This window comes from Oncorhynchus kisutch, linkage group LG11, assembly GCF_002021735.2.
Source record: "Oncorhynchus kisutch isolate 150728-3 linkage group LG11, Okis_V2, whole genome shotgun sequence".
Lineage (NCBI taxonomy): Eukaryota > Metazoa > Chordata > Actinopteri > Salmoniformes > Salmonidae > Oncorhynchus > Oncorhynchus kisutch.
The window spans coordinates 21,674,087-21,698,857 of NC_034184.2; the positions used below are offsets into that span (position 1 = coordinate 21,674,087).

General features: G+C 41.4%; 1 protein-coding gene across 1 annotated transcript in view; it reads right to left on the bottom strand.

The window, feature by feature from the left end:
- Positions 1-24,771, bottom strand: part of LOC109898910 (CUB and sushi domain-containing protein 1-like) — a 218,863-nt gene that overhangs the window by 113,037 nt on the left and 81,055 nt on the right. Inside the window, 7 exon segments of the mRNA XM_031836493.1 lie at positions 13,038-13,232; positions 14,631-14,818; positions 15,637-15,775; positions 16,602-16,793; positions 17,205-17,407; positions 18,365-18,491; positions 19,332-19,523. Of these exon segments, the coding sequence (XP_031692353.1) occupies positions 13,038-13,232; positions 14,631-14,818; positions 15,637-15,775; positions 16,602-16,793; positions 17,205-17,407; positions 18,365-18,491; positions 19,332-19,523 (1,236 nt within the window).

Sequence of the window (24,771 nt, forward strand, 5' to 3'; positions counted from 1 at the left end):
AAAACGAAGATGGCATTGCTACTGCAGGTTGGTCAAAACATCTCTGTGCAACACCAAACAGTACCTATCCTGTAACTCCCAGTAATGGATACCAAACATCTTTGGTTAAATCACATGATATTGTTTAACAATCTGTAGCTAAGATAACTGGTGATCAGCAAATGATGGGAGAGGTGGTCTTGATGAAATTGCCATTCCAAAGAAACATACAGTATGTTCAGAGAATACTTGTAAAGCTGTGGGAGGAGTGTTGTCATGATCAAACTGCCATTCAGCTCCTCATGAGTCATCTGCTTGAAATCCAGCATAATGTCTAATCCCGAAAGAGAGAGTTCATGGGATACAGTTCTGCTATAAGGACACATGCAGGCAAAAGAATGTTGCTTCTGTATCTAGAAACCACTCCAGGAAGAAGCCCAGGCACTACTCAGTATTGTCTTTAGACAAAAAACGAAATGATACTCTATTGTACAGTTTGAACAACAGTTGAACCATACCAGCATAACATTGACATTAGGGTAAACTACTTGAACATGTATACATGTGCACAGGCACAGAGATTACATTTACAACCATATCTAGCCTAATAGAATGAAATCTGGCATATCCCTCCCTCAATCTTTGCAGTGGCCAGACAGTACTAATTAGCCTATGTAAGCAGGCAGACAGTATCTACCTACACCCATGTCTATCAGGCATGCTTAGGCAAATATTATTATAGCAAAACCAGCTTCAGTTTTAGAGATTTACAACATAAATTGTTGTATTGTTGTTTTTCCTCACTGTTTGCTAGTAAACTTAGCGAATGGCTTGCTGGATATGCAATACATGTTATTTAAATCTGTTTAGAATCCTATCTTGTGTCATGCCTATAATTTTGTGAGATTGATCTGCATCCAAGGTCATAATCATAACCAATGTCAACCCTCGTCAATTATGTTACATAGCTAGCTAGAAAAATTATTTACAGTTGCTGATGTTACACATGTTTGCTAACAAGTTGCAAATGTGTGCAGTGGCGCATAACAAGTTAGCAGGCACCAGGCTAACTAGCTATCCAACTCCAGTTATGTGCTAATGGTTACTGGTAAGCCTAGCTTTAGGTGGCTCATTGTAACATTGTAGCTTGATGTGTAGCTAGCCATATCTACGACTAAAAAGAGAAGAGGTTTTACAATCGAGATACTAAAGATCTCTGATTGTAAAACCTCTTCTATTTTAAGTCATAGATATGGCTACTGGTAGTTGTTTAGCTTGCTAGCTACCTACCTAGCTAGCTACATAGCTGGCTAAGTTAGCACACATACAAATTAATTGATTCCCCCCCACTGTAACACAGTAGTATGTTAGCCAGCAATACACAATATGGGGTTCAGTAGATAACTAAATTTAGCTAGCTAGCTAGGTGGCTTGCAGGAAAGATCATTTATTTAGCTAGGCACCATATTTGTCATCTGCCCTCTTGGTGCTGGCATTGGCTGTAGCTGAGCTTCTAATGTTAGCTAAATCAAACTCTCTTTGTTTAGAATCCTCTTCGCTATATTGAAACATGTATGGTTGAATGTCACCATTTAGCTAATAAATGCGCCATCATCAAATTCGTGTTGATGAGAGGAATCACTTGAAGCAATTGCGTCTGGTCAGTTCTTTGAGTTTTGCCCAAAGGATTGTTGTTAGTGTCACCCTTCTATTAAACAAATGCCAGCTTGGGGAAGAGATGGGCGCCAGAGCACAACGCACCTCCTAACACAACTTATAGTCTTTCAGAGACTACAACTTGAAAAACTGTGTCTGCTTGTATATTTAGCAATGAATCCGCCGATAGGAACATCAATGAAAGACGTCCAATGGCTCTATCGAACAAGGACAGCCATATCTACACCCCAAAACATGTATAGTGAGATCAGTATAACATTTAGCCTTTGCGAAATGCAACAAAGTAGGATTACATGTATTTATAGATCTTGCCCCCCCCCCATCAATACTGCCATCATAGGGTTATCTATCATTCAGCATGCAAAGCCCTGACCTGTCTTCCTCCTCGGCAATTATGTGTAAAACACATCTCACTGTCCTAGAAATGCCTCAGACAAGATAAAAACAATCCCAGATTCCCCCAGGGTGAAATTCTCCTTTAAGGACATAGCATGAGCATGAAGGGTAAAATAAAATAATCGAGGGTATCCAACTTTAAAATGTAAGGTCAAGGAAAACAGAACACATCCGAGGAAATCTGTCAATGTCAATATTCTATTATCTTCCTGTACATGGGCCCCTGGACTAGTAGTGTACTGCTCTCCAAACTACTTTTTAAAAACTCTGAATAAATACTGACCCAAGGAGAGAAAATGACTTAATGCACAACATTAGAGAGCAGCGAGCGCTCACCCTCTTGTTCTCCCTGACCCTAAATCCCTAGTTAACCCTTCTTCTCATTTCCTTTCATAGTATTATTACTCCCTCCCTTCAGAAAATGTCAATCCCAATCGCTTGAATCCCTCATGTGATCTTTCTGCACCTACCTTGTTTCTTTCATCCCCTTGGTCTTTGCTACAATGATTGTGGATTTAGATTCTTGCCACATCTCCAGCACACTAAGCCTCCCAGCGCTCATCCCCCCAGGTCTGCTCCTTCATCTGTCCACAATACCTTGTGGAGCTCATAAACCCGGTGTCAGGATGCAGCCGCGGCTCATGGTCCTCTGCATATCAAACACCTTCCCCATACCTTTGATCACATCACCCTCACCTCATACTTTCTATGGCAAGACTGAGTTGGTACTGTAAGAAAAAACTCTTGGTTGCGGGGTCTACCCTGCCTGAAACTAGAAATTTCACACACATGGAACGAGAGAATTAGGTAACAGTCGATCATTTGTAGATCATTTTTTAACTGTTATCACTGTGAGCAGTCAGTGTCATGTCAGGCCAAAGTGTATTTTCTCTTCTAGGTATCAAATGCTCACTCACTAAGGGTTTTGATAGAAAACACAAACCTTACCAATGACTCCAAATCCTTGGTGTCATGACTTCCGCCGAAGTTGGCTCTCCTGCCTGTTCGGGCGGTGCTCGGCGGTCGTCGTCACCATCCTACTAGCCACTACCGATCCCTTTTTCGTTTGTCTGTTGGTTTTGTCTTATTAGTTTCACCTGTGTGTATTTTAGTTTAATTAACGTCCTTATATGTAGTAGGTTGTCCCGCCCTTGTTTTGTGCGGGATTGTTTTTGTATTCATGTAATTTGGTGTAGTACTTGTGTTTTATTATCCGGTCTATTTTGATCCTGTGTTGGATTATTCACCCTGTGTGTTGGATTGACCGTGTTTTTTGTGCGCCGGAGAATAAACTGTCGAATCACTGAAACCTGCTCTCTGCGCCTGATTCCACCCACCTTGATAAAACGTGACAGAAACGTTCAGGACCTTGGCCGCAGGAGCAGGATGGAACGACAGGGCCTTGATCGATCATTTCAGATGCAGTCTCAGGGAGGACGTCCGCAGGGAGCTGGCATGTTGGGACACCACATTCACACTGGATGAACTCATTGACTTGGCTATCCGTCTCGACAACCTGCTGGCTGCCCGCGGGCGTTCGGATCAGGCCCTGTCGTTTCCACTTCCCATCCCTCCTGCCCCTATCCCTATGGAATTAGGAGGGGCGGCTTCGAGGGGGACCGGAGGAGGAGTGTCCTCCTGCACCAGTTGTGGTCGATGAGGGCACACGTCCGACCGGTGCTGGAGGAACTCGTCTGGGAGTCGGGAGGGCAGGCGGAGCACTGCTCGATCACCCCAGGTGAGTAAGCACCAGACTCACCCAGAGCTTCCTGTCGGTCATGTGTATGTGTTGACTTCTTTCCCTGGGTTTTTTCCCTCTCTACAGCATAAGGCGCTAGTCGATTCAGGCGCAGCTGGGAATTTCATGGATTGTGGGCTTGCGTTAAGGCTAGGGATTCCCCTGGTGTCGTTAGACCTACCTTTCCCCGTGCACTCCTTAGATAGCCGACCATTAGGGTCAGGAGTAATTAGGGAGGCTACGGTACCGCTGGACATGGTAACGCTCATAAGGAGCAGATTAGTCTGTTCCTTATAGATTCACCTGCGTTTCCAGTGGTGTTGGGGGTTCCCTGGTTAGCTCAACACAACCCGGTGATTTCCTGGCGACAGGGGGCTCTTAAGGGGTGGTCAGAGGAGTGTTCAGGTAGGTGTATAGGAGTTGCCGTTGGTGCGACTACGGTGGAGAGTCCAGACCAAGTTTCCACCGTGCGCATTCCCTCTGAATATGCCGACTTGGCTATCGCCTTCAGTAAAAAGAGGGCGACCCAATTACCACCTCATCGTCGAGAGGACTGCGCGATAAACCTTCTGGAGAACGCTGCACTTCCTAGGAGTCACGTGTATCTATTGTCCCAGGAGGAGACGGTAGCGATGGAAACATATGTTGCTGAATCGCTGGGACAGGGGTACATTCAGCCCTCCGTATCACCCGTCTCCTCGAGCTTCTTTTTTTGTGAAGAAGAAGGATGGAGGTCTGCGTCCGTGCATTGATTATAGAGGTCTAAATTCCATCACAGTGGGGTTTAGTTACCCACTACCTCTCATCGCTATGGCGGTGGAATCATTACTAAATGCATGCTCTTCAACCGATCGCTACCTGCACCTACCCGCCTGTCCAACATCACTACTCTGGACGGCTCTGACTTAGAATACGTGGACAACTACAAATACTTAGGTGTCTGGTTAGACTGTAAACTCTCCTTCCAGACCCATATCAAACATCTCCAATCCAAAGTTAAATCTAGAATTGGCTTCCTATTTCGCAACAAAGCATCCTTCACTCATGCTGCCAAACATACCCTTGTAAAACTGACCATCCTACCAATCCTCGACTTTGGCGATGTCATTTACAAAATAGCCTCCAATACCCTACTCAACAAATTGGATGCAGTCTATCACAGTGCAATCCGTTTTATCACCAAAGCCCCATATACTACCCACCATTGCGACCTGTACGCTCTCGTTGGCTGGCCCTCGCTTCATACTCGTCGCCAAACCCACTGGCTCCATGTCATCTACAAGACCCTGCTAGGTAAAGTCCCCCCTTATCTCAGCTCGCTGGTCACCATAGCATCTCCCACCTGTAGCACACGCTCCAGCAGGTATATCTCTCTAGTCACCCCCAAAACCAATTCTTTCTTTGGCCGCCTCTCCTTCCAGTTCTCTGCTGCCAATGACTGGAACGAACTACAAAAATCTCTGAAACTGGAAACACTTATCTCCCTCACTAGCTTTAAGCACCAACTGTCAGAGCAGCTCACAGATTACTGCACCTGTACATAGCCCACCTATAATTTAGCCCAAACAACTACCTCTTTCCCAACTGTATTTAATTTTTATTTATTTATTTATTTTGCTCCTTTGCACCCCATTATTTTTTTATTTCTACTTTGCACATTCTTCCATTGCAAAACTACCATTCCAGTATTTTACTTGCTATATTGTATTTACTTTGCCATCATGGCCTTTTTTGCCTTTACCTCCCTTCTCACCTCATTTGCTCACATTGTATATAGACTTGTTTATACTGCATTATTGACTGTATGTTTGTTTTTACTCCATGTGTAACTCTGTGTCGTTTTATCTGTCGAACTGCTTTGCTTTATCTTGGCCAGGTCGCAATTGTAAATGAGAACTTGTTCTCAACTTGCCTACCTGGTTAAATAAAGGTAAAATAAAAAATAAATAAATACAATTTCACAGGGCGCGCTTCTTCACAAAACTGGGCCTGAGGAGTGCGTATAATCTGGTGCGTATCCGGGGAGGAGATGAGTGGAAAACCGCATTTAGTACTACATCTGGTCATTATGAGTACCGCGGGAGTGGTAGTGTACATCGATGACATCTTGATCTATTCTGCCACACGCGCGGCACATGTGTCTCTGGTGCGTAAGGTACTTGGGCGACTGCTGGAGCATGACCTGTATTGCAAGGCGGAGAAATGTGAGTTTTTCAAACAGTCCGTTTCCTTCCTGGGGTATCGTATTTCCACCTCCGGGGTGGTGATGGAGGATGACCGCGTTACAGCCGTGCATAATTGGCCGACTCCGACCACGGTGAAAGAAGTGCAGCGGTATCCGGGGTTTTGGTCAGGTGGCTGCTCCCATCACCTCACTGCTGAAGGGAGGACCGGTGCGCTTGCGCTGGTCAGCAGAGGCGAGCAGAGCCTTCAGTCGTTTGAAGGAGCTGTTCACCAATGCGCCCGTGTTGGTGCATCCGGACCCCTCTTTAGCGTTCATAGTGGAGGTGGATGCGTCCGAGGCTGGGGTCGGAGCCGTGCTGTCCCAACGCTCGGGCGTGCCACCCAAGCTCCGCCCCCCAGCGGAGCGAAACTATGATGTGAGGGACCGGGAGTTGTTAGCTGTAGTCAAGGCTCTGAAGGTGTGGAGACATTGGCTTGAGGGGGCTAAACACCCTTTTCTCATTTGGACTGACCATCGTAATCTCGAGTATATCCGGGCAGCGAAGAGACTAAATCCACGTCAGGCTAGATGGGCCATGTTTTTTACCAGGTTCCGGTTTACCCTCTCATACTGGCCAGGTTCCCAAAACACCAAAGCCGACGTGCTGCCCCGCCTCTATGATACCTAGGAGCGGTCCGTTGAGCCAACTCCCATCATTTCACCGTCATGTCTCGTGGCACCGGTGGTATGGGAGGTGGACGCGGAGATAGAGGAGGCCTCACGGTCTGAGCCGGCCCCCCCTAACTGTCCAGTGGGGACTCAGTACGTGCCAAGGGGGGTCCGGGACAAGCTGATCCGGTGGGCTCATACTCTCCCCTCCTCGGGTCATCCTGGCATCGAGAGGACAGTGCGGAGTCTGAGAGGGAGATACTGGTGGCCCACGCTGGCTAAAGACGTGAGATTTTATGTCTCCTCCTGCCCGGTGTGTGCTCAGAGCAAGGCTCCTCGGCACCTGCCTACAGGGAAATTACAACCCCTCCCCGTTCCACAACGGCCGTGGACACACTTATCGGTGGACTTTCTTACCGACCTTCCCCCGTCCCAGGGAAGTACTACGATTCTGGTTTTCTAAGTCCTGTCTTCTCATCCCGTTGCCCGGTCTCCCTACGGCCCTGCAGACTGCGGAGGCCTTGTTTACCCATGTCTTCCGGCACTGAAACCTGCTTTCTGCGCCTGATTCCACCCACCTTGATAAAACGTGACACTTGGTCCCTCTATATTTATCAAAAGGAAAATTGGATTTCATTATTTAATCTGTCAAGACGGGAAATGTAACAATCTTCATTATAGATTTACAAACCAGGGCCACAAAACCCACAAAAAATATGAACATCTCAAAGATCAGGGGACTGGGGGGGTCAATCTACTCAGCAGACATCCAACTGTGGGATGCCACTGTGATACTGAATATTACAATTTAATATGAAATATGCTGTTGATATTACTGGTTACTTGAGCATCAGTCAGGCAGTACGAATTATGATGATAGTAGTTATAAATTTGTACTAGCATGACTAGTAAGAGTTTCTTTCAGACAATGACATAATGAGAAGGTTCCAGATCCATGGCCTGTGCAATTTATGCAAATATTATCCAAAGTGAACAGAAGTATGGACAAAAATAAGAGAATAAAGACAAAATAATACACTATACAATATGCTCAACCAACACCAGATAATATGCCAGAGAGAGAAGGACCATGCCTAAATCCAAACAAGGTCTAGTTCCTCTAGTGCAGGTATTCCCCCAGGGGTTCGCGCAATCAAACTGTGATTCAAATGTAAAAGATAAAAACATTCTTCACATTTTCAAACAGTACATTTATATTTTCCAATGGGGCTATACATTTGGGTGAGTTTTTTTCTTTCCTGAGTAGCCTCGTTTCACTGCCAAAAATCAAATTAAACCATCTAGTGTTCAGCGAAATAACACAATGTCAATATTTACGTTACTCTTTGGTGGGAAACCTTCACTCTTTGCGCAGACATTTAGAAACTAAACATGACAATTTGAAAAATAAGCCTTGGGAGTTTTTTGAGCGAGAACTAAGTTGGCTTTTGAGTAGTAAGACATGTACAAAAGCAACAGATACCATTAATAAGAAGGGGCTAGAAGCATCTTATATGGTGAGCTACTGAGCGGCTAGGACAGCCAAGCCCCATACTATTGTGGAGAACTTAATTATTCCTGCTGCCGCAGATATGGCTGGGACAATGCTTGGGGGAATGGCCCTAAAAAACTATATAGACAAAGCCTTAATCAAACAACACTGTTTCACGACGCATCAGTGACATGGCAGGATAATTTTGAAAGCAGTTTCTCCCGACACTACAGTGAAAATGGTTAACTTTGTTAAAGCAAGGCCCCTGAACTCTCATGTATTTTCTGCATTATGCAATGATTTGGGCAGTGACCATGTAACACTTTTACAACATACAGAAGTGCACTGGTTATCAAGGGGCAAAGTATTGACACGTTTTTTTTATTTGAGAGACAAGCTTAAAGTTTTATTTACTGACCATCATTTTCACTTGTCTGACCGCTTGCATTGATGATGAGTTTCTCACACGACTGGCCTGAATGATCTGAATCTAGGATTATAGGGACTCTCCGCAACTATATTCAATGTGCGGGACAAAATTGAGGCTATGATTAAGAAGTTGGATCTCTTTTCTGTCTGCATTTACAAGGACAACACACAAGTCTTTCCATCATTGTATGATTTTTTGTGTGCAAATGAACTCAAGCTTAGGGACAATGTCAAATGTGATATAGCAAAGCACCTGAGTGAGCTGGGTGCGCAATTACACAGGTACATTCCCGAAACGGACGACACAAACAACTGGATTCGTTATCCCTTTCATGCCCTGCCTCCAGTCCACTTACTGATATCTGAACAAGAGAGCCTCATCGAAATTGCAACAAGAGGTTCTGTGAAAATTTAATTTAATCAGAAGCCACTGGCAGATTTCTGGATAGGGCTGCGCTCAGAGTTTCTTTCCTTGGCAAATCGCGCTGTTAAGACACTGATGCCCTTTGTAAGCACGTACCTATGTGAGAGTGGATTCTCGGCCTTCACTAGCATGAGGCCCTCACTAGCACTAAATACAGACACAGACTGTGTGTGGGAAATGATTTAAGACTGAGACTCTCTCCAATACAACCCAACATTGCAGATTTATGTGCATCCTTTCAAGCACACCCTTCTCATTAACCTGTGGTGAGTTATTCACAATTTTCGATGGACAAATAAGGTTTTATATGTAAGATGCTAAATAAAGAGCAAAATGATTGATTATTATCATGTTATTATTTGTGCCATGGTCCTATAAGAGCTCTTTGTCACTTCCACGAGCCGGGTTGTGACAAAAACTCACACTCATTCTTATGTTTAATAAATCTATCGTATAGTGTGTGTGTGGCAGGCTTACAATGATAGCAAAAAACAACATTTGAGAGTGCACTGACCCTGGTGCTAGAGGGGGTACGCAGCTGGAGGTTGAATGTTTGAAGCTGTACAGGACTATAAAAAGTTTGGGAACCACTGCTCTCGTGTATGCAGTTATTTTGCTTCCTGCCTCCGAGGGGCGCTATACTACTGTGCTTTAACCACATTACACACCCCTTCTATTTACAGTCATGGAGGATTCCTCATTCAAGAGCACTGAGAAAGTATTTTAGTTACTATGGAAACAAATAGAAGACCTGCTTGGATGAGAAGCTGAGAGAGAGGGGGGAAAATTCTTTATTATTTAAAGGGATCTCACCCCTTTTCTAATTAGTTTTGTCTAAAGGCCCCAAAAAGTGCCTCAGAGTACATCAGTATTCTAAAAAGCAGCCGAAAATCACAGCCCAGTGAAACATCTCAAATGGCAACAACTTGGTCTTCAGCTTGTTGAGAGCAAAACTAAAGGGGCAGATATACTGCAAGTTTTTCATGGGTGAATAGTTTGCGCCTGCTGTTTTCCGAGGAGATTAAAACATAAAAGGCTGAACATGAAGTAGATAAATATAGTTGCAAATAAGAGTCGTTGGTGTTAAATAAATACAGTATCATGGTTTGGGTTTTGTTTTTAAATTACTATTCCTTTTTGAACAGTTGTAAACTTAGCACTTGTGTAAACATTCAGTAAAGCTGGCCCTAGATACCCACCATCACCCTGAAGCAACAACAATGACAGATACGTTGCAAGTGTTTGCTTTTCTTCCATGCTGAATGCTCAAAATGTACCACTTAAACACCTACGGCTGCTAAAAGTGGGGATTAATTGGGTACGGGACGGTTTTCACGGACAAATATTCCCACCCCCTTCCCCCACAGTCCTTATTGAATACATAACGATTCCTTTCATTAGCCAGGTGATACTGGGGACATTAGTAATCATTTCTCTCAACTGGCAGCAGAATGTCAGGAGTGCAGAGTTTAACATTCACAGTGAGTACTCCCTGTCTGACTTTGACTGATCTGCATATAACCCACGTGGCGTTTCACTGTCACTCAAGGGGCCTTGGCTTGCAGGCACAGCCACAGCCTTTAGAAATGGCTCTTTCTTTTGCTAATTTATGAACACAACCAGCAAATAACTTTGTTTACCTTTTTATCATCTAGCAAAATAAACTCAATTCAACCACAGATGAGGTGGTTAAATGCCTTTACTTAAGCGGCCATTATGTGTTTGCTTGGAAATATGCTTATGTTTAACCATGTTAAAATAGGCTAGGCTACTGATGTACGTTTCCCAGACATCAAACTATTAGCTAGCAGATTACAATGTCCTTTCACAAAATGTTGTTTCATCTAGCCGAAATCCATGACCTTGAACGAATGACTCAAATGACTTTAAATAAATAATTTCCCTTCTTTTCATGGATTTAAAACGTCTTCATAACATTGCTTTAGTGTAGCGTATACACACCACAATCCTCTTCGAAGGTGACATAACAAAAAAAAATCAGGATTAGAAATACACATAACTGACAGACCATATAAGCAAATGGCCCATGAAACAGCAACATTTGCTTCACATCCCTTTGGTTTTCAGAGTGATTTCCAATTGTGCCTGCTGTGTGCTTTTCATCAAAAAACACAGTAAAGTGGTATTCATATCACCGATCAAATTTTGCCTGCACATTCTGTTGGCTATTGGAGGTAGGCTATATACAACTGTTGAAAAGGCCAGAACAAGCCATTTAGCTCATTACCTACGCTCTCTTTCGAGCTCAGGGAATCGATCAACAGAGGCCATTGTGCCATTGTTGAGAGGCATTGTGAATCACTAACAACATCATGTCTCACCCTTATAATCCCCACACTTTTCCTTTATGGAGTTCAGGGATTAAACAGCACGTGCTCAGACATCCATAAATCTATGTTATGGTACCACATTGTCACCGTTTAACATACTTGATAATGACAAATTAGATTTCAATAAGCTTTTAGCAGGAAGACACTTTCCCATTTCCACTTATGAAAGGTTCGATGAGACAAAATCCAGGACTAGACAAGTCAGGTTCAAGTCAGGTTGAAAGTCAGGTTCAATTTAATGATATAATGGATAAGCAGATAGTGGTCCTGAGGTCCTTAGCTGTACCACAAGGTCAACCAAACTGTGCCGTTATGTCCATGACCAAGCCTAAACTGTAATTACACAATGTAATTTAATAATTCCATTAAGAATGAAATATTGAATGTTTAAGCCACATCCATAATGCAAAATGTTCTTCAAGGGAATACAGCTCATGGTATGAATGCTCTAGCTCGTCACCAAAATTAATATAAATAAATAAAGGAAAGAATAAAAATGGAGAAGGTAACAGGCCAAATGTACCATCAGTGTAAGCAAATAAATGATCTGGGAGTGAAGAATTGAGAGCTCTCTCTCTCAAAGGGCAAGGCATTTTGGCAATCAAAAAGGGTCAACTAATCAACACATGCTGTTTAAAAGCTAAAATCCCCTTAGACTGACTTACAAACAGGGGTCAGGAGTGTTAGCAATGTAAAACCATTATAGATCCATGGCTTCATTTTTAGTACCTCTGCTGGTTTGTTCTCCAGTCTCCTGTTGTTGTTGTAAACAAAATATATCCTTTGAAACGAACTTGTTTTTTTCAGTGTTCAACCCAGTATGGTCAAGGGACTATGTGCTGTTTGCTTTGCTTCAGCTGTGTCTTGGTACACAAAACACCCTCTATTGTTTATGTGAACTCCAGAGTAACTTCTTAATTACATTTCATCAGATTTACAAAAGCCCTAAATCTCTCAAAAGAAGGATCTCAGGTGGATTTTCTCTCATGCGTCTCACACTCCCCTCTTGATCTGACACTTGAAAAATGAAAACAGGTTAAATTTGGTTTAAAAAGTAGAAGGTAGCTAAAGCTAGATTGTGTATGTTTACATGAAAATAGCTTATATATGAAAACAATTAGCTTATTGCATACATCTAACCATTTTTATTGAAAGCAACCATTCCATGCTCATCATGTCAACCATAAAACTTTGGTGTGTGTCTCCCATATCCAAGTCATGTCTCAAGTGGCCATACTGCTATAAGGTAGAGGCTCGGTGTGTGAAGTGGCAGGGTGGAGACATAGAGACGATGAGTGGCAGCAACTACAAGGCCACCTGTCTGGGTTTTTGTGTCTCCTCAGAGACGCAGGGACATAAAGGAGAGAGAGAGAGGGGGATGAAAAAGAGAGGGAGTGTGAGAGAGGACATGTGAGTGGCAGTTGTCACCTCCCAAGCTCTCAAGACTGTCAATAAATGACAGAAAGTTCAGCCTTGGTCTTTGAAAAACCCATACTCCCCTCTTGTGCAAAGAAAAAAAGGGGTCCTCAAAACCATTTGGTAAAGCCAGTGAAAATTGGCTTGATATTAGCCTTGATTGATAGTGGTGATGATGGTACCAAGACCAACCAATTAGACTTGAAGTGAGAACAACAACAACAAAAGGTACTCTCTCTTTGATAAGCTGTTGCAAATCAGTTTTTAGGACTGTAGCCAAACCAAAACCGAAAATATCGTACCTTTACACGTTGGTAGGGCCTTATTCCATATAGGTTTTCCATCCAAACCGATAACACATGTGATTGTGGCTTGTCCAACCACAGTATATCCAGAGTTACATTGATAGGTCACTGTGGAGCCCAGTTTGTAGTCCATCCCCACACGACTGCCGTTCATGATATTTCCAGGGTCAAAACATGCCTCCCTGGGTTTCTCTGTGGAATAGAAAACATATACAAGCTCAAGATAAAGTACTGTGCAGGACAACAGGTCTTGAGCAGAGAGAATTGATTTCAATACAACACTAAGGAGGAAAATGTAAAACCATTTGTATTTTGCTAAAGCTTTGTAATTTATCCATAAATGCAAAAGAAACTCAGCAGTTGAAAAGCCCAGATATCATGAACAGGTAGGGTATGCATCCTGAGATATTTGATGCATTCAAACACGGAACATTCCAGGGATTCCCAGAAGCTGCTACTGATGTTTTGATCCCCTAGTTTATCGCCTAGACTTCTGCTGTGGCTCTGCGGTGAACCTTAATGTAGGAGGCAGAACACATGGAGTTTGAGTGTAAAAAAGAGCAGGTACAGTAGAGTTGCTCCAAGGCATCCTCAATGGAAAAGACCAGTGCAGAGGGAAATGCAAGGTAAGCATGTGGGTCTGTAGAGGCAGCCAACCAGTGTCCATCTGGCAAAAGACACTCAAAGAAGGACAGTTGGAAAATGCTCTGGAGGTGGTGCTTGTATACACTGCCAAACAAGATGACAGCTAACAGCCCACTTCTTTCTGCTGCCCTGTGCTTTGGGGAGCGGTGAAAGTAGGAGGCCTGTGGTGGGAGATTCTATCACTGAAATTGCTACAGTACATCACAATTTCAACCGCATTTCAATACCCAGAGACAGGAAATGCTTCTCAACATATAAGGCCAAAGTCTACATGCTAATGCCAATAACCTAAAGCTACATTTTGAAATGGATTTATGAATACATTAGAAATACAGTAGTAGAAAACAAGAAAAATCTGAAGTATATTACAGTAATGAGTATGAAAACAGGAAAACAGAAAAAGCAATGCAATTTTTTTCTTTAATCAACATTTAAATTACCTTAGTAACGGTGCATGGATGGGGGGGGGGGACTACGATATAGGAGATTGATTTACAGAAAAAATTGTGGTCCCTCATCCAGGTCCCATAAAAGGTCATTAGCTGCTCTAATATTGACAAAATACAGGGCCGTCTGTACAAAATAAAATAAAAACCACTTATCCAGTCGATCATCAATGCATTCAATCAAAAGGCATTTAATACAAAGACGTAGGTTGGAAAACCTACTGTTTTTCAGATGCTGAATAGCTCTCTATGAACAACAGGCAAAAGGGCAAGCTAATAAGGACAGCTTACTGACATGAATAAACACATGCAATAAGGCTTTATCAATAAATAGTCTACAAAATATATTACCCAGTGGCTAGAAATCTTTCATCCTAACAACCTATATCTATTGAAAACATTTCTATAGAGACATCAACTTTACAATATGGCCAGAGCTATACACTTTCAAAGGAACCTAGGATCACCTCCTACGAGACTAACATGATGCATCACTTGCCTTTGAATTCAATGGCAAAACCAGACATCCCGAGGGAGGCGTCACTTCTGAAGGCTAGGAAGAGGCTGTTCCCACTGCTCTCAATGCGCTCCGGGGCCTGGTTTCCCTGCAGGCTGCTGATCAGTGGACCATTGGAGTTCTCACCCTCATAGATGTGCAGGAAGTCATAGCTGGGCTCCATGTTGAAACTGCGAGGATACAAAAGAGAACCTAGGCCATAAAAGACTGATGCCTGATTCACACTATAGGGTCAATCAGAACCATAATGTGCTGGCTCGTATATTTCCTTTTCACATATTTCCTTTCACATTGTCTTTTCCAGCAACTATGACAAGGCCAGCCCGGCTCAGCCTGGCTTGACCCTGAATCAGGCATGTGGGGGCTGTCTGTACTGTCTATAACTTTTATTAGAAAGATCAGATCAGTTTGTTTTGATTTTTCAATGTCAATGTAATTCCTGTGGGTCAATGTAATTCCTGTGGGTACATACACAGCTAGCAAGTATTCTACATTCATCACACTGTAGGCCTATAACTCTGGGGCGGCAGGTAGCCTAGTGGTTAGAATATTGGACTTGTAACCGAAAGGTTGCAAGATCGGATCCCCAAGCAAACAAGGTAAACATCTGTCGTTCTGCCCCTGAACAAGGTAGTTAACCCACTGTTCCTAGGCCATCATTGAAAATAAGAATTTGTTCTTAACTGACTTGCCTAGTTAAATAAAGGTTTAAAAAAAAAAGGTAAAATTATACATTTTATAAAAGCTATTCCATTTATAGGTATCATCTGGGGATATTGGATAATACAGTACAACACATCGATTTGGATAATATTTGAACAAAGGCAAACTATTTCACCTCAAACACAGAATTGTTTGATAGTGTTTGATGTTTGTTTACGGTAATTGCCAAACTGACAAAGACAGAGATGATGCGCTCTTTCCATCTGTTCTTTGACTTTGGTCCTTATTACCGTGGGTGGCTCACAGCGTAGCATGAGCGACATACCTTCTGAAAATTAGGGCTATAACAAAGTCAGGGTTGACTTTAATTCTCCAGTCACATTCTTTTCCTGGTGGGTAGGGCTGTGGATAGTTGGGTGATAGAATTACCCCAGCAGGGCCTGTCACGTTGCCGCCACAGGTAGCTATCACAACAAGGAGAGTAAGGGCAACACATGTTTTAATACGACATGTCTCCAACACATTAAATGTTTACGGTGATTGAAGTGACAAAACAGGCCCCCATAGACATTCAGTGACAAACAGTAGTGATGGAATTCCTTCCTGCAACTGTCATTCAGAAGGGTTACTAGCATCTTTGCTTTTTCTTTTTAGCATTGTTCTATTGTCAATTTAAGTGTGTGTGCTAAGCAAAATCCTGTCAATCATGTGCTTGTTTGGGAGGGTCTGTGAGAGCAATATTTTTATAACCTTAGTAATCTTCCACCATTACTAATGATTCGGCCTATAAATGGCCTTCCATCAAACAATTATCAGTGTTGTAGTAAACATGTCAAATGACTAGAAGTGACAAAGTGTACTGTCTGACAAAGGATTTGTTGACAATGCCAATTACATTTCAGTTACTGATGAATCATTCTTCGCACAGGGATTCACACTCTACTGAGGCATGGTTTACATTCTTAAGGTTTCATTCATTCTTATAATAAACATGTCACTCATTCAACATAAAGTAATTAAACTGATGCAAATGAGTGGTTGGGTGCCCAACACCAACAGTAAGTAGTTCATAAAACACTGCTTACATGTATTTTCAGATACCACAAATCCTTGGAAACAAGACAGTGGAACGCTATAGGCCTAATATACAGATTCCAAATCACTTCTTTGCAGCAGATTAATCCTAAAGGGAACATCTACCTATTGTACAAACCCTTTGATGACATTCAGGTATAGCCATGAAAATAAATGTATTATTTCTCCATTACGGTGGAGACCAATGCAACATACCTATACAGGTCGGAGGGTCTGGCTGCCAATAGAACCTGTTATTGAGCTGTACACAGGTGATCTTGTCTAGGCCCTGGACCTGGTAACCTGGGTCACACTGGAAGGTGATAGTGTCCCCAGGCTCCCGACTATCCCCGTAACGTGTCCCATTTTGGGGCGTTCCGGGGTCATTACAGGTCGTCGCAGTAGTAGCTGAAATCACACAAATGAATCCCTTAGAAACATTTTGACAGGACTGTTTTAAATCATACAACTCTCATTTGTTTTCAGCCCAAGGCTGATAAAGATATAAGCATAATTTCATGTGTTGAAATCATTGGACTGGTAGCAAACTGATTTATGGAGACTAATTGTCTTTTAAATCATATTTCCAGAAAATATTTTCCATTTATATACAAATGCTATGCTCAATTTAATTGACATATATTTGTATGAAATACTTATTTGTCAAAAGGATTTGTCATAACAGTGTTTTATACATGGCCCAGAGTAGGATAAAGAGAGGGGAATCTCAAGAAACATACTGTAACCTTTGTCTGAAAAGCTACTGAATAGAATGTCATGTCCGAATTCCTCTGGTCCATTGTGACAGGTACTACTTACTTGAGAACTGAATGGAGAAGCCTGACTTGCTGATGAAGTAATCACTGTCAAGCTGGAGCGTTAGGATGTTGAAGGTGCTGTGGGTGTCTTCAGGTAGAGCTGACCCACTCCATTCCTTCAGGAGGAAACCCCCCTCTGTTGGACCATCCCACACCTTCAGGATGTCATGAGCCACTTCTGTGTCAAACACTATGAAGTGGAGGCTAAATAGAGAAAGGGAGGGGGATATTGATTACACACTATGCACCTGCTTAAGAATTAGAACCTTTTATACTGAAGTCTGGTTTTACCATTGATTTACATCTGTGACAAACACCTATACACTCAACAATACTCCATAAATCAACTGACCAAGGGTTGCTACTGACTTGTAATAAGAAAATATCATTGGAATTCTATAGAACCAGTTCTCAAGTCATGTCTCAGACCAAGGAAACATCTATATTAGATCATTCTTGCTCACCAAACCATTTAAGGTATGTTTCAGTTATGATCAGCAATAATTAGGAAGAGGATGAGTTCCTTCCATTTTTCCATTTTTCCATTTTATTCAGTTAGCAGGCGCTCCTATCCAGAGCGACTTTAATTAGTGCATTCATAAAGGTGAGACAACAACATATCACTATCATAGTAATTACATTTTCCCTTAACAAAGTAGTTAATAGCAAAGTCGGTGCTAGTAGGAAAAGACAAGTGTCATGAGATTTATTTAAGATATTCTTTAAAGAGGTCGGGTTTGAGAAGATTTCCTTAATAAAGTCTAATAGCCAGTGATGTCAAATGTATCTCTCCTCCTCCTTCATCTGTAAATTGCTTGAACTGAATTGGCATATCTGATTTCTGTGGCATTTCAAGCGTGCATAATTGGTTTATCTTTGGGGGTTATTGTTTTGTTTTTAAGAAGCCAGTAATGGACTTGAAGGAATAGATGCTAATGGTAGGAAGGCTAGCAGTGGGGTGAAATGCAATCAGCAATGGCACATTTAATCACAGCTTATTTTCCAAAAGTGCAGCCGAACAATTGCTCCGCTATACTAGACACGCCTCGCTATAAACTCGCTGATTTCATTTCAAATTTAAATGGAGTCAAGAAAAATTGGGCTATTGTGTATCTAATTGCCTATTCCAAGGGGGTGTGTCCCTATTGTGAGATACTGTACCTGATGGTTTTGCCTGTGTCCGCTTCGATAGACCAGGTACAGTGGAGGTTATTGTCATAGGGCGCAGGGTAACCCGGGGATAGTATCCGTCCAGATATTGCACCTGCGATGTGGCCTCCACATTCAGCTAGATAAGGAAACCAAAATGTCTCATATCATCAAAAATAGAAATCGGATTAAATAAGCCTTCTCTCTGGCATCAACCAGCTGAATTTATAAACATTACATAATACATCACATCATTACATGCACTTGAAAGAATCAAATATGTTCTCAAGCGTCTCAAAATACATGTGTATTATTTTAGTGACTGCTGACGACACTGGAAAAGAGGAGAGGATATCCCTATTATGTCACATCTTTCAAAGGAAATAAAAAATACAATGGCAGCCAAAGGCAATGTCATCTATTTTCCATGCTACTTTTCGGCTGTATGGAAATTTGTCTGAACCGAGCCAGGCTAATTAAGGAATGAGGCTGAAGAATGACACTGTAATGTATCAGTTCTCTCCAGTACAGAAAGCTCAGACTGTCCACATATTTTGTATAGCTTTAGGGGCTATAATATAGCCAGCATTAGGGGATAAATGTTCATAGCTGTTAACTAGCGTAACTATTTCAGTATCCTATAAATGACAGCATGTTAGCCCGGGGTTTGACTCGGAGTTAGCCTGAGAGAGCGTAACTGGCAAAGCTGGTCATATAATGGAATCAGTACGATGTTAATAACAGTGGGAAAGAATGCAGACAACACAACGAATTCCATGTTGACTGGTAAAACTGTATAATATTTTCAAACGCATCAGATGAAAATGAATCCTTTGGTATGGGTGTCTTGAACTTGACCATTACCATGGTAATTCAAATGTAAACAAAATGTTACTTAGGAATGGTAACTGTTTCACCATAATAAGGAAATGTATCCTTGATGATGAGATTTGTCTCTTTTCAGCTGTGACTCACTCACCTAGACAGGAAGGTAAAGGTTTGTCCCAAACCCTACGGTCTCCACTTAGGCATGTCAGAGTGCTGCTTCCATGGAGAGTATATCCAGGGTTACAACTGTACAATACAAATGTGTTTGCAAAATGGCCATCATCTTGAATCTTGTATCCGTAATTCGGAGTTCCTGGTTCTTCACACTTGACAAGGTCAAAACCTACAAAGACAGATATGAGACTGTTACCCATTCAAACATAACAATCATTCATTTATTTTCATTAATGACAAAGGTTTAACAATAAAAAAGATATCTGTCTGGTGAAATAAAGCAAGCTGCTTCAAGCGTTCTAGTTTGACTTTATATTAGTGATGCTTTTCATACATCAGCCTTGAGCATGCAATATTGTTGTTCAAGGTTATTGTAGAATGAATGGAAGCAGATATATCTGTCTCAACGCACAACTGCAACGCTCACTGGCATTATAGATTTTTTTGTTTACCATCTTAAACTACTCTCTCATGAGAAATTCACGATATTGTACTTACTTACAAAATATATACATTCTTAGGATCTGTGAGAATATCTGATAATATCTAAGGGTTTTTAATATCATTCTAAATGAATTAATAATAATTACAATAATAATAATCGCTTTGTTTAAAAAGTAACAATATTTTGGAGATTTCGTTTTCATTTAACATAGAGTGAGCGAGAAAAAGGCCATTCTTTAACATGGGGTGAGACATTCTCACTAATTTGTAAATAAAACCAATTTGTTATTTAGAATGATTTATTTCTGAAGAAACCTAACTTGATTATTTAGCAGACATCACTTGCTGATATTCTGGCAACACATATATCTTAGGAATATGATGGAATTGTCACGTCCTGACCTTAGTTACTTTTTAATGTCTCTATTTTAGTTTGGTCAGGGCGTGAGTTGGGGTGGGCATTCTATGTTTGTTCTGTGTGTTATAGTTCTATGTGTTTGGCCTGGTATGGTTCCCAATAAGAGGCAGCTGTCAATCGTTGTCTCTGATTGAGAACCATACTTAGGTAGCCTGTTCCCACCTCATGTTTGTGGGTAGTTGTTTTCTGTGTCTGTGTTTTCACCATACAGAACTGTTTCGATTTTCATTTCTTTCCTTCACTTTGTTATTTTGTATTTTTCGTGTTCTGATATAATAAATTATCATGGACACTTACAACGCTGCATTGTGGTCCGATCCTTCCTATTCCTCATCTGAGGAGGACAACGATCGTTACAGGAATATAATTGAACATTTTAATTTCTCCTGCTTGTCTCAGAGCAGCGCGAAACAGAGCTGAAATGGACATCCACAGCGGGAAGGCTATATATAACGATATTTTGGAGATTATTATTATAATTTTTTAAATGAGCGATTGTAATCTGAATAAAGGCCAAAATAATATTTATAATGGCTAAAGTATAGAGTATATTTATCATTATTTTATTAACGAAAGCATAAAAATGCTGATGAAGAAATACAGTACTGTACTGTATATGCTTTTACATTTGGATAACAAAGCATTTAAAGCATTTTGAAGATATAAGCCACCTCATTTGTTTATTAGGCTATTGTGCAGTCTGACAAGTAAACATAGCCTACAGTACATACTGTAGTAAACATGGGAATGTGTCAAATTCCTCACATAAGGGAGAGCAGGCCATGTCCAGACTTTCTCGTTGACCTCAAGTGCCTTCAATAAGGCCAGTCATTTTTCGGATGACTGCCTTGCCTGGTTCACCAATTACTTTGCAGACAGAGTTCAGTGTGTCAAATCGGAGGGCATGCTGTCCGGTCCTCTGGCAGTCTCTATGGGGGTGCCACAGGGTTCAATTCTCGGGCCGACTCTTTTCTCTGTGTATATCAATGATGTTGCTCTTGCTGCGGGCGATTCCCTGATCCACCTCTACGCAGACGACACCATTCTATATACTTTCGGCCCGTCTTTGGACACTGTGCTATCTAACCTCCAAACAAGCTTCAATGCCATACAACACTCCTTCCGTGGCCTCCAACTGCTCTTAAACGCTAGTAAAACCAAATGCATGCTTTTCAACCGGTCGCTGCCTGCACCTGCATGCCCGACTAGCATCACCACCCTGGATGGTTCCGACCTAGAATATGTGGACGTCTATAAGTACCTAGGTGTCTGGCTAGACTGCAAACTCTCCTTCCAGACTCATATCAAACATCTCCAATCGAAAATCAAATCAAGAGTCGGCTTTCTATTCCGCAACAAAGCCTCCTTCACTCAAGCCGCCAAGCTTACCCTAGTAAAACTGACTATCCTACCGATCCTCGACTTCGGCGATGTCATCTACAAAATGGCTTCCAACACTCTACTCAGCAAACTGGATGCAGTCTATCACAGTGCCATCCGTTTTGTCACTAAAGCACCTTATACCACCCACCACTGCGACTTGTATGCTCTAGTCGGCTGGCCCTCGCTACATATTCGTCGCCAGACCCACTGGCTCCAGGTCATCTACAAGTCTATGCTAGGTAAAGCTCCGCCTTATCTCAGCTCACTGGTCACGATGGCAACACCCATCCGTAGCACGCGCTCCAGCAGGTGTATCTCACTGATCATCCCTAAAGCCAACACCTCATTTGGCCGCCTTTCGTTCCAGTACTCTGCTGCCTGTGACTGGAACGAATTGCAAAAATCGCTGAAGTTGGAGACTTTTATCTCCCTCACCAACTTCAAACATCAGCTATCTGAGCAGCTAACCGATCGCTGCAGCTGTACATAGTCTATTGGTAAATAGCCCACCCTTTTCACCTACCTCATCCCCATACTGTTTTTATTTATTTACTTTTCTGCTCTTCTGCACACCAATATCTCTACCTGTACATGACCATCTGATCTTTTATCACTCCAGTGTTAATCTGCAAAATTGTAATTATTTGCCTACCTCCTCATGCCTTTTGCACACATTGTATATAGACCCCCCCTTTGTTTTCTACTGTGTTATTGACTTGTTAATTGTTTACTCCATGTGTAACTCTTTGTTGTATGCTCACACTGCTATGCTTTATCTTGGCCAGGTCGCAGTTGCAAATGAGAACTTGTTCTCAACTAGCCTACCTGGTTAAATAAAGGTGAAATAAAAATAATTTAAAAAAATAATAATAATAATGGCTGCACTAGAGAATGCGTTCAATTCCCTGATGGGGAGGAAGGAGTAGGCTGTCCTTGTAAATAAGAATTTGTTCTTAACTGATTCCATATCTTAACTGATTCCATATGTGCTATTTCATAGTTGTGATGTCTTCACTATTATTCTACAATGTAGAAAATAGTAAAAAAATAAAGACAAATCCTGGAATGAGTAGGTGTGTCTAAACTTTTGACTGGTACTTGGTTAATTACTTAGATTAATATTATGGTGTTTCTATTCCAAATAAAAACGAAAAACCCTCCGGGCTTCCATTAGGATGGAATGGAATATAAGGCGCTGTACAACGTGACGGTCGGCAGTACAGTTCTGGGCTATTTCGCTAAAGAATCCCCAAGTGACTATTCTCTAACCAATACCCAAATGGAGATTAAGTGAAAATAAAAATCTCATTAATTTATCAAGACCAGTCCCCATGCTTGTCTCAGAGCAGTGCAAAATGGTGCTAAAATAGTTGTAGGCTTTAGCTTTAAATCCTATTGCTTCTAACTTCAATATGCTCCTTAAATAAATAAGACCTACACCACTTTTAACAGCATATTACTCAACACTAGTGAGACTCATGTCGCCTACGGTAGGCCTACAGTATATCTAAAAACATGACGTGATTACATATAGAGGATTGGAAGATTCTAAATTAAAACCGAAAGCCGCCTTTTTTTACCTTTATTTAACTAGGCAAGTCAGTTAAGAACAAATTCTTATTTTCAATGACGGACTAGGAACAGTGGGTTAACTGCCTGTTCAGGGGCAGAACAACAGATTTGTACCTTGTCAGTTCGGGGGTTTGAACTTGCAAACTTATGGTTACTGCTCTAACCACTAAAGCCGCCTCATGGGTCTACCGGTGGAGGTCGGCACGGGTATCGAACCTGCATCCGTTTGCACTGCGGGAGCCCCCATCCACAAATGATCAAAATACAGAGAGGTGTTGGTGAAGGTATATTATCCTGCTAATAGCCCATAATGCTATATGACTGTGTCATCAACTTGATCATATATAACAATATTTTGGAGGTTATTTCGTTTTCAAAAAATTAAAGAGAGCGATTGTAATCTCAATAAAGGACAAAATATTATTTGTAAAGGTCAAATATTTATTTCTGTTTTTAGACGGAGAGAAACCCTGGGCCAATTGTGCGCCGCCCATAAAGGCCAAAATATAGCCCTGCTAATAGCCATAATGTCACTGTACAACATGGCCGTGTGTTTGAAAGAATATTTTCCAGTAAGCAACCATTTGTTTACCTTCATTAGACAACATTGTTCCTATATTTCTCCGCAAATAATTACATTTAGAGGATTGGAGGACATTTCTGTAATTCAGTGATATTTATTCCCATAGCAATTCTATATGAATTCATAACTAAATAAACATCAGCATTTTTAAATAATATTTTTATTATTATTTTATTAATGAAAGCATAAAGATGTTGATGAATAAATACTGTACTGCTGTTTTGAGTTAGAAATGTAACACTTCAGAGTGTTTAAGCATCGCATACATTGCAGGGTAGTAGCAGGGCTATAAAGAGTCTATTGTCCTGCTAATCGGGCTACAAGTATTTCAAAATGCCATCAGCTGTCAATCACTACTGTAAATAAAAATCTTGTTTACATTCTTTATTGTAACCACAATGTCACAAATAATTTAAATCTACCTTTCCAACTACTTTCAGAGTTTGGGATTAATTTGATTCATACTATGGTGTTTCTATTTCAAGGAAAATGAAAAACCCTCTGGGTTTCCGTTAGGATGGAAGGGAAATATGGAGCTGTACAACGTGACGGCCGGGAGTACAGTACTGGGATATTTAGCTGAAGAATCCAGTCCAGCGGGAGACCGGGGTTCAATTCCCCGACAGGGAGGAAGGAGTAGGCTATCCCTGTAAATAAGAATTTGTTCTTCTGACTTGCCTAGTTAAATAAAGGTTACACGAAGAGCATAACATTTCTACACCCTAATTTTCTAATTCTATTCTAACCAATACCCAAACGGAGATTCAGTGAAAATAAAATCTCATAGATTTATCAAGACCAGTCCCCATGCTTGTCTCAGAGCAGCGCGATACAGTGCTAAAATAGATGTAGGCTTTTGCTTCTAACTTCAATATGCTCTTTAAATAAATAAGACCTACACCACTTTTAACAGCACATTATAGATGATTGGAGGATATTTCTGTAATTCAGTTATATTTATTAGTATATATTATTTTATTAATGAAAGCATGAAGATGCCATTATTAGTTTAGTTTA